The following is an 11802-nucleotide window of genomic DNA, read 5'->3' as shown; positions in this document are numbered from 1 at the left end:
TGATTTCGCATTTGCAAAGTGAAGTAATGAAGATATGAAGCGGAGATGGATGAAACGGGAATAGAGAAGAGAAGATAATAAAGGATCATACTCAGTATTTCGGGCTTAAGTTGTTCAGTCCGTTCTATTGTCTATTGTCATTAGACGTAAATCTTAATTCATGACATCTATTCATTTCTTATACTGATATTGTACCCTCTAGAAGCAATGGTGTCCCAATGTCGGCTTGAATAGTGAACTCGCTTGTTTCTCCAACATTACCTTTGGTCGTGTGAACAGGAATTTCCGTAAGAATGAACAAATCTTCCGTGTTATATACGACAACGTATATTCGTGCAAGAGAAGTAAAACAGAAAACTTTTAAGAAATCTCGTCCTGGAAATCTTTTGCTATTCCTCCGAGTCTGACACTTTATTCATCAGACACTGATCAACTGAAAGTCGAAAACTAGTTCTGGTATGAAATATGAAAAAGAAAACGAAAGAAGTTGATCGAAAGAATAGAGACCTTAATCGCTGGATAACATAACCACACACCTAATTCTGGGAGAACAAGGGTGTATATATAATGACTAAGTAGCCATACACGAAATTCTGAGAGAACAAGTGTATGTATATAGTGACAGCTTCTTTTATCAGGTTTTGATAGAACGAGAGGATTATATACCTTATCCCACGCTCCTGAAGGGCTGACTGTTCCCTCCAGGCTCCAGTGCGAGGAGTGGACGGTAAAATTGTCGTCTATAGTCCTTGAGGAAGGGGCGAACAACCGAACTATCTGGCAGTCCAGATGCGAACTGGAAGCGCCATCCAATGTTCCCTTTACGTCTGGAAGTGTCGCTCCAGCTAACGAATCAGAAGCCAACTGGAAGTGTCGTCTTGTCATCACCCCAGATCCACAGGTGGTCGACTCAGCTGCAACTGTTTATCAGAGAGCTAGCTAGGAGTGTCGTCCCGTGTTCCCATCGGGTCTGCAAGTACCTCCAACCCAGCTGCTAAGGACCTGAGGCCAGCAAGGAACGCTATCTTGTGTCCCTAGCGCGCCCCACCGTCAGTAGGGAGTGGAGGTGACGTTGGCAGCTCCCGACGGGGCAGAGAAACAAGCAAGATGGGTATGGCTTTTTGCCTTCGGCCGCTCACTATCATGATCATCACGTCGCAAGGTAAGGCACCTGGGGTGGACACAAGTGGGACTTGTGTGTTTAAAGTTAAGAAAGCCAGATTTCTTCTTCTGCATGTGTAGTGTACTGAAAAAAAAAATTCTTGTTCTAGTAGGAAAACGAACTTTTTTCGTTGTAATTTTTTTTTTTCAGGGCAACGGTGTTGTTTCTCTGGGAAATAATAGGCATAAGAGGGAGGGAGAGAGAGAGAGAGAGAGAGAGAGAGAGAGAGAGAGAGAGAGAGAGAGAGAGAGAGAGATAAAAGGGGGTCAAAGAAAAACAAAAAGGGAGGAGAAACCACTAGCTTTAGTCTCTTGGCTTTTTTGAAACTCAGGTAAATTCAGAATTGGTCCCTCGTGTTAGGCAATGTTGGCATAATGCACGAGTTTAAGTTTGCAAAAGTTCTTACGGAGTTTACAAGAGTCGACTCTTGCATTATAATCAACTACAAAACTAACCTCTAAACTCAGGGATATATTTTTAGTAATTATAGCAGCGATGCAGTTAATGTCTTAGATAGAGCTCCTCAAATGGAGTGGATAACTTTTAATCTTAAAAGTTTAATGACCTTGTGTAAAGAGAAGCATCAGTCGTGTCCAGTCGACCTCTACATGCGAGTCATACATGGGCTGTGAACCACTGGAAATGATCCCCCGATGACATGAACGGATAGTTTCCAGTAGATGTTGACAGCCCATGTCAGACTCGCCTCGCTTTCTCATGGGATGCAGCAAACGTTGTGGACTCTAATGATAATGCAACCAATAATAACGCCACTTGCTAAGAGACACCAACTAACTGTGCCTAAGACGAAAAGTTTTCCTCTATTAAGTCAAAAATGTGAAAAACTATCGTCAGTGACAAGAGGGGGGAAAAACTGCCTGAGCATTTTCATCCAAACAACTTGCATAAAAAATTTCATTCTTGAACAGTTAAGCTCGTTGAGTGTACTTGGTAAGTTGAGTCGGTGTGTGATGGTTGAGAGGGAGCTGGTTGCACAGAGCATCAGAAACGTGAAGAATATGGCTTCAAGAGTGGTAGGTAGTGGATGGCTGGATCAGGTGTTTTCTTCAAGGAGTCTACGTGAGAAAGAGAAGGATCTGTATGTGGCATTCATGGATCTGGAGAAACCTCAGGACAGTGTTGATAACAGAGATGCTTTGTGAAAGGTGTTGCGAAAATATATGACTGGGAAGAAAAGCACGAGAGGCAGTGTGGACTTCTGTCACGGGAACAAGGAGTGTTCAGGGCAGGAAGACAAGAGGATAAGAGGTTCACAGCACAATATAACAGATTCTAATTCCACGCGTCAATTGTAAGCAGCTTTTGTCACATTCCAGCACTAAAGATTCATGTATCAATATTTTTTCCCAGCGTTCATTGTTACACCTCTGCCCTACGCATCGCCCTTTATATTGTATGTGGATGTTATGTAATGCATCAGGTGAAGGGCTGGTACGTGGTCTGGTGCTCGCGACGGTCATGTTCATCTGTTCTACACACGACTGCCCGAGGTGACAAGTTTCTGCACTGTCTCTTGTGTCATCTTTATCTTACTACGTCACGAGACCAAACAAGTGTAAATACAAAATGCTTCTGTCAAATTGCTTGCGGTTGGCTGCACGACGTCTCGGTGACTAATCTATGAGAACTGATTACGTGAGAGAAGAGGATGATTAATACCTAATGATTAATCTCGATACTATGAGGCTGGTGCACGAAGGGAAGAATGGTGACGTGATGGCTGAGCAATTGGTTCACCTCAGTAACAGGAGCTTTTTAAGTGAATAATGAATGAAAACATTACAGAGGGGGATCGAGCAATTCATGAATATAACATAACACAGCGAGTGCCCGGGGGGCTTTAAAAGTAAGAAGATTCATGACCTAACTATTAAAACTCGGTGACTCATGGGTTCAACAGTTGATTAAGTAGGGACAAGCTCTGCCTTCTTTTCCAGTACATCATCCTGAGTTAATAGAACCGGAAGCTCTCTCCTTGGTCCTCATATTGCCTGGATATGCAAGGAGTAACAAATATACACACACATACACACATCTTAAGCAACAACAGACAGGAGTACATCCCACTTCTGGCCAAGATTTGGATGGCTTTCAACCTCCAAGCTAGGGCTAGAAGATCATTAGGGGCCCCTGAATAAACCAACTTTTAAAGATGACATTTCACTGTGGCGGATGAGGGGTAAAATAAATGTGGGAGGGAGGAGACAAGTGCCGTCAGGTTCAGTCAACTAAACATGTTAAAGCGTCGTTTAGTTAAGGAATATTTAACTAGAAAGTATTGTAATCAACAAAGTGAATAAAGCATGTTTATATAAAAAAGATGCTATAGAAGAGTGTAACAATGGATGAATAAAGATGAATAGTTCTTTTGCTAGCTGATGCATCCACCTGCTATTTTTTTTTTTTTTTTGTAAAAATCTTTTTTGAGCTACTGACAACAGAGAGGGAAAGGGGGAACAAATTTCAACCTGTCATCACTGAATGAACAAGACAAATAGCGGTCCATACGCACAAGGCAGGGAAAATCAGACTAGCCAGACCAGGCCAGGCAATGAATTGTATCAAATCCACCCGCAACTTATCCTAGATCTAGCCCAGGACACACAGCCATCACGGTAACAAAGAGGAAGTGAAGAAAAGTGAAAATTGAGACAGCAGATGGAGACATTCATTTGAATATTTTTCTTGTGGAAGGTTCTCTGAAGTATGCAATGTGTTAGTAGGAACATGGGTACTTTTAGCTATCTAATTGCAGGAAATTTCAAAAGGGAGGGAAAGATGATCAGTAAAAAATGTAAATCAAAAGTGTTTAAGAATGTACTGACGAGAGGATAAGGTGCAAGGGTGGCAGCCAATTCAGGCAGCATTTGAGAAGCATAAGATAGGTAGAAATGATAACAGGAGGATGACTGAAGAGGAACAGAGAAACTCTAAAAAGGATATTGTGGACAAGTCGGGATATTATTGGCAACATAAACGTAAATCAAGGAGGAGTCGATTGTTAGTTAAAAGAACAGCTAATCAGTGTAGGATGTACAAGGTAGCGTTCTAGAGGATGATGTAAAGATAGGCGGCGAAGCACTAAACAGGCTCAGGAGTGCACTCAGTTGAAAGACACACACACACACACACACACACACACACACACACACACACACACACACACACACACACGTTTTGTCAAAAAGAAAAGGAAGACAGAATTGAACCGCCATCGAGAACCTTAACCTAAATTGCGCCCTGTCAAAGAAATGGGGGTTCACGTTACGACTACTTTAGGGAGGACTTAAGTGCTTACACATTTGAACTTAAGAGATCTTACATACGTAAGTCTATACCAAGAGTGTATTGCAAGGGTAGCTTAAGTTCAGCAACCGCTGGTAGTGTGGTGTTGCACATCATGTGGGTGCATCTCATGCTACTGACTGATCCTCGTAGGCTATTGCACGTTCACTTGGATTCCCAGCCACATTGTTACACCCTAAGGAACTAACCTGTTATCTCCATCGAACTGTCTTTATCATCTTTTCACTTAAAGGACATTAACATGATTCCTTCCGTGTGTCTTCAACGTTCATACTCTCATTCCCTCCCCAGTTACTCTCTCCGTCTTCCAGACACACAAACTCGCTCTCCCTCTCGCTCTATCTTTTCTCTCTTCCCCTCTAAAGTTCCAGTGTTTCCTACTGATGAAATGACAGACTGATCTTAACAAAGGCTTCTATTCTACACAGCACATTCCAAAAAAGCCCATGAAGTTTTTAAAGATCCGTCTTTCTCTCACGAACCCCTCCGGTCTGTCTTCCCTCACGGTCGATTGGCCTATACATTTATCTGAAGAAATCCCGTCTTAGGACTGACGTTTGCTGACATTGTCTTTCCTCGGACTTTCCTCTCCTCCTGCGCACCTAACGTACACGATAACACTGTTTTCTTTGAGCGAGCTACGACCTCCACTCCTCCCTAATTACCTCCAACGTTACTTCCACTTGGCTGGCCTCTGCTGGTTTGATCGTCAAAAAATATCTTCGGTGATTAGGTCCCGGGTTGGTGCGCTGGAGGCTGCTGGTGAACTAGCCCGATGGTTATACTCTGACTATTTAACAGCTTAATCTCTCCATCCAATGACTGTTGATGTAAAGTACTTAATCCTGCAATTACCATACATTACATAAAGCTATAAGTACCATACTTAATGCTATTAGTACGGTAGTAAACCCTGTGTCCATTATAGTGAGTACTCCAACTACTGGTGCTTGATAATGTACGATAACTTTACAGCTTGCGTAACACCTGTCATACAGAGAATATACATCTTAATTGTATGAGAACGATAACTTAATGCAATGAGTACGATGACTTAATGCAGTAGGTACGACGACTTAAGGCAGTGAGTACGATAACATAACGATGTGAATGCAATAACTTAAAGGCTGTGAAAGCGCTGACTCCACATGAGGATGACGACTCTATGAAGTGAATACGGTAGCGCAAGGTTGTCAGTGCATATATTCAGTCCTTTGCGTACGATAACTCAATGCTGTAAATACGATGGCTATATTTTTAGTATTCAATGACTCAATGTTTTAGGGTATGATATCTCAATTGAAGCATGATATACACGAAACAGTTAACACGTCTGCGTACAGTATTACAAAAATGGACAGCGAATGAAGAGCGTACCTGAAGATTCCCATTATAACGCAGATCAGATAGTCGCAATCTTATTTACCCATACATTAATGACACCTCCCCATCCACTTCAACTTCATTACAGCGGGACACTCAGTGCTTACAAGGTAATTCCAGCTCACTGCAGCTAATCTGACCTTTTCATTTATATGATCAAGTGCAATTAGATTATTTTTCCACCCCCGAAAGAAGCGAAATAAAAGGTTGGTCGATAAATGGCTCAGGTTTAGGTGTATGTATATCGTTAATGGGATGGCCTTCATTAGGGCCACAGCTGCCCGTGCCGTCTCAGCTAACGAAAACAAAAAAATCTAAAGAGTTAAACGAGTTTTTCGATTAATTTGATGTTTTCGAATTTTGAACATACATGCACAAAACCTTCCAGTCAACTTTTATGCTGACGCTTCCATCTGCGTCAGGAAGCACACGAGTAACCAACAGGATATTCAGGTTCTAAATATGAGTAACCAAAAGGATATTCAAGTTCTAAACGTGAGTAACCAATAGGATATTCAAGTTCTATAATATGAATTACCAATAGGATATTCAGGTTCTAAACATGAGTAACCAATAGGATATTCAGGTTCTAAACATGAATTACCAGTAGGATATTCAAGTTCTAAACATGAGTAACCAATAGGATATTCAGGTTCTAAATATGAGTAACGAAAAGGATATTCAAGTTCTAAACATGAGTAACCAATAGGATATTCAAATTCTAAAACATGAATAACCAATAGGATATTCAGGTTCTAAAGAGTAACCAATAGGATATTCAAGTTCTAAATACTTTTACCTTAAATATTGTGAATCTCGGAACCTAAGATGTACAAGTTCCTTTACTTTCCCCCAGTTCGTGCAAATTTGGTGGCATCTGTTATAAACAACAAGGCTCACACACACACACACACACACACACACACACACACACACACACATACACACGCGCGTACACACCCGCGAGCGCGCGCGACCTGACTACATTTTACATGACCGTTCGTTGGGTCACCCAGTCTATATTGACCAGATTCTAATATTCCGTGTTATTTCCTTGTATCTTGTTTCCCCCCGACCCCCAAAGAAATGTTTTTCCCGAACACACATGCGATCTTCGTCATTTTGGATTGATCTTTGCGTATATGTGTGTGTGTGTGTGTGTGTGTGTGTGTGTGTGTGTGTGTGTGTGTGTGTGTGTGTGTGTCAGTGTGTGTGTTTTACTATTTTCGTCTGTGTATGTAACAAGTTATATTTATTCCACATGGAATATAAATGCCCCTACTTCAGTTTGGCGTCAGCATACAGTTGCATTGTTCGGTACATTTTGCCGTCGTCAACCACTTTATGCTATGATCCTACTTCTTTACACCTTTCTAACAAGCTTCTTGCCTTACTTACATGCAATCCCCTTAAGGTCTTTTGTCTATGCATCTTGTGCTAATTGGTGACACGGATTATAAAGCTTTGGGTAAAACGGGAAACATAGATAGTGTTGCACAGTTGCAAAGATCAACGACAGTTTTGAAAAGTTAAACGAGTTCCTCGATAAGAACTCCCTTGAGAGAGTACAGAACTGTACTGTGGGCTACAGCAACGGTGGGCATAGCGAGGACGGAATGTCGTGGTACGAGGCGAGGGCCGAGGACTTTGCTAGTGGTTGGGGGGAGCACAAGCAGCCAGCCCTCGGGATCAGAAACTAGAATGATGTGTGTAGAAGTGAACCAACACTGCGACGTAGGGCAACTCGGTCAAGTTGCGAGGTCAGGTTGGGAAAACTGATCAGTCCGATTGCTATGGACTCGAGTCTATTGTATATGTGGAAATAGACCTCATCAAATATGAGAGATGTATCCATACGAAAACGGGTCAGTCCTTTGTACATTTGGAAAAACTCTTATGAAAAGAAACTATAGCACCTAAACAAGACTCTTAAGTCAACGAGGATATGCTAAATCGCCAAGTTACGCAGCACAGATAGAAATACTTTAACTTGATATCACCACCGTCAACTGATATCAACTTTGGATATTCTGCGCGATGGAAGATCAGCCTGGAATATTTACCATGAGCTTGGAGTCACCTTCATTCCTCTCCCGTCATTTCCTTCCACTCTGGATCACACAAGAGACCGACTGATTACACAGACCAAACTCTGAGGGAACACACCTTGATTTATCAAATGTCTTCACTCGTGACCGTGCGCAGCACGAGACCAAAACTGATGCCGATCATATCACTCAAACGAGATTTATTTCCTTGGTACAGAAACGACGAGAAATTCACCAGATTTATGATGATGGAAAATAAACTTTCGGGCCATTATTCTGCTTGCCTCGTGACAAATTATGATGCTTGCATTGTGACAACGTTATATAGACTTAATGTTCTTTAGCCAATAAGATAGACGTACTCAAGAGTCCAGTACTTAAGGTTGAACTGCAATACTAGACTGTTCAAATGAAGCCTTACGTTACAGAACCACTTAGCTTCACATGTCTGGCAAATCCATAAGGAATGTAACTATATTTTTTGCAAAATGCAAATAGTCTCTCTAACAGCAAAATCTCGTTGTAGGCATATGAATAATGGGTACTTCGGCTGTGTTTGTATGTGTGTGTGTGTGTGTGTGTGTGTGTGTGTGTGTGTGTGTGTGTGTGTGTGTGGGTGTGTGTGTGGGTGTGTGTGTGGGTGTGTGTGTGGGTGGGTGTGTGGGTGGGTGTGTGGGTGGGTGTGTGTGGGGGGAGTGTGTGTGTGGGGGGGTGTGTGTGGGTGGGTGTGTGTGGGGGGAGTGTGTGGGGGGAGTGTGTGGGGGGAGTGTGTGTGTGGCGGAGTGTGTGTGTGTGTGTGTGTGTGTGTGTGTATGGATGTGTGTGTGTGTGTGTGTATGGATGTGTGTGTGTGTGTGTGTGTATGGATGTGTGTGTGTGTGTGTGTATGGATGTGTGTGTGTGTGTGTGTGTATGGATGTGTGTGTGTGTGTGTGTATGGGTGTGTGTGTGTGTGTGTGTGTGTATGGGTGTGTGTGTGTGTATGGGTGTGTGTGTGTGTGTGGGTCTCTTCCTCTCGTAGGTAGCAGGTGCCAGACAGCCACAGACCAGGGAGGTATTTTCATTCATCGTGGATATCTTTAGTCTGAACGCTGTTGGAGACTCATAGGGATAGAAGAGACTCCTGTAACAGGATGTAACTAGTACAGTCATACATCTAATTAACTATTAATCTATCACTCAATGTGACGCGTCATTCATCAAACGCAAAGTTTTCAGCCAAAGTGGGCAAGCTAGGTACACAGCGAATACCAAGCCACAGATTTTCAGTAGATCTGCCTTGCGTCGCTTCACTCGTACACTTTATCAGTAGATCATACCCTCTTGGGTGTACTATTTTGGTGTGAAATACCGTGTGGTAAGGCGAAACCCAGACCGTATTTGCTACTGACGGTTCGATAGTAAAAATAATGAAAAATGAATGGCCAGTCTATTGACTCCCTCAACATTAAGGTAAGCGTGAGGTGCAGTGTTACCTTACTCTCCTTTCCCATGATGGATGGTCTCTGAACACTCCTTCCCTTCTACCTTTGACCTCTCGACCCTCCCTTCCCCGCGCCGGTACTCAGACCTAGGATCAGCCGGGTTTGGAGGACATTATGAGCGCTTTGGGTGATTTAGTGACATTCAAGCAATATCCAGTAATGCGAGGCTGAAGGAGGAATCACAGAGGTGAGGCGCCACTAATGGATCTGGAATGCAAGGGTCAAATTTCCTGGAGCAGTTATTTAGAGAGAGATACCTTCTCTTTCACCTTCTCTATTTTCTATTCTTTTCTCATTTTTTCTACCTGTTCTTCCCTCCCTTCTATACTTCTCCATTCATTTGTTCATTCACTGACACAACGTTCTATTCTGATAACCACGTCCGTTTTCTTTCTCGTTTTAAGTCCAATTTTGGTTAAGTTCTTTACATTTTCTTCGGAAAATGCAGTCAGACAGTCACCATTGTTGATGACCGCGAGAAAAACTACAATTCCCTTTATAAACCATGTACGTAAAAGCTAAGGTAAGGGAGTTTCGGAGGGGATGAAATATGAAAGATAAACTCATTCAGTTTCACATGGCAAGCTAAATTCAAGATAACCAAGAAAGAATTGGAAAATGAAACTTCTCACTCTGATTTCGTTTCCTTTACAGAAAACTGTTTTCACTTAGGATATAAAATGAAGCTGGCTATGCCGAGTTCTGTGCAGAAATTACGAGATGTATGAAAAACGATTAACTCTTCAAAATGAAATATTATCTCTTAGCATCATCCACATGGCGCAGTTCATGGTCTTAAGGAATGAGAAAACATTTCTGAAGGTGTTCTCTCCTTAAGATTAATGAGGGAGGGCAAACTACTGTGCTTGATCGCTAAAGTGATCGGTACTCGAGCACGAAAGTTCTGTAATGATCTGATTGGAACCCCATGACATAGGATTAGAATTCCCCTAGACGTTTACTCAAGTGTTTTTTTTTGGCAACTGATCGTCTAGTGTTCAGCATAATTCCTTTTTATTCTCTTTTAGGAGAAGGAGAAAGGGGAAGGTAGGGTCCTCAGCAGAATAAAGCTTGAAAAAGCTAAAGCTGAAACTTGAAGACATCTTGTAGCATCCAGAGCAAGGTTCTCTGCTTTAAAGGTTATCGATAGCTAGAAACGTATCGCCATTAAATCTCAAAATTGCCAAAAATGGCAAATTACAGACCACAAGAGAAAGATAACTACCCAAAACCATACGCGATGTTTTACTTTATTCTCGACATCAAAAATTACGTCCAGATATCTGGAATGTCTTTCGTCACTGCTCGTCCCACTACTTGTTACAGTGAAGGGACACTGGCTAACTGTGTCCTTTTCCTAAAGTCTAATGTACGTGCTAAATACAGCGCAGCGCACCGTGAGTGTTTGCATGTTAGATGCTAAGGAACCCAGCCACAGTGACCTTAAGGACGACTGATGTATAGTTCCGTTTGCTAATCTGTTTGTTGGAATGAAGTAAGAGTATTTCAGTGTAGTGTTACTTGAAAGAAATGCCTTGAAATTCTAGCGGGAGGACACAAAATTCTATTAGAAAATACTTTTGGTTTTATATACCACAAAATACGATGGCGTGTACTTTACCGTACGTTCCTTAAAGTTATAGTAAACATTTGTTGCAAACTCTCCTTTTCAAAATGAAATCTGAGACCTTTTCGACATCAGAGAGAGAGAGAGAGAGAGAGAGAGAGAGAGAGAGAGAGAGAGAGAGAGAGAGAGAGAGAGAGATTTAATAGAATCAAGAGAGGGTGGCCAGCGGTTATTCGCTTCATTTCCTTTTTTGATTTTGTATTCCCATGTACGATTCAACCCCTTACTATTTCCCTTGCAGGAAAACCACCTGCTAGGCGAGATCACTGTGGCTAAAATGAGAATTACCTCGTATTCCAGCGCTAATACAGATGTTACTAAAGGATTCGAACTCTTTCAACCCAATCAGATCTTTTGAAAGGGTGGAGGGTCTTTGTGCCATCTTTAATCCCGATCTCCTAAGATCTCTGAGAGGTCAAGGCTTTGCCATTTACCCGGAAAACATTGGAAAGTTAATGGCAGAGGTGCACTCCAAAACGAAGCCCAGACATGAATATGGGGTAGATATCAAAATCGAAACTATTGCCAAGCAATCTGAAACCGAGAGGAACGCAAGCTACTTATAACAGTACAGTCGACGATGTGTACAGCATATTCTTCATCTTGCCAGGCGATCCACATTCAGTGCTCTCCAAAATCTTCGTTCCAAATGACCCCTTTTTGCTCACCAGTCACGACATTTACCTACGTGATTCACGTATCTGTTTTAACCCATCCCTTCTTATTTTTTTATCTTAACTCATCCTTTCCTCTTTGCCCCCTTTAGTTATT

At 42.1% G+C, this 11802-nt stretch overlaps 1 protein-coding gene across 1 annotated transcript in view; it reads left to right on the top strand.

Annotated features, from left to right (window-relative positions):
• Window positions 1–718: 718 nt before the first annotated feature.
• The window catches only part of LOC139757833 (protein amalgam-like), a 61109-nt gene continuing 50025 nt past the window's right edge, over window positions 719–11802 (top strand). Inside the window, exon 1 of the mRNA XM_071678722.1 lies at window positions 719–1162. Coding sequence (XP_071534823.1) covers window positions 1108–1162 — 55 coding nt within the window. The 5' untranslated portion in view covers window positions 719–1107. The remainder of the gene's footprint in view (window positions 1163–11802) is intronic.

This window comes from Panulirus ornatus, chromosome 28 (genome assembly GCF_036320965.1).
Source record: "Panulirus ornatus isolate Po-2019 chromosome 28, ASM3632096v1, whole genome shotgun sequence".
Classification (NCBI taxonomy): domain Eukaryota; kingdom Metazoa; phylum Arthropoda; class Malacostraca; order Decapoda; family Palinuridae; genus Panulirus; species Panulirus ornatus.
This window is presented reverse-complemented; position numbering and strand designations above follow the sequence as displayed.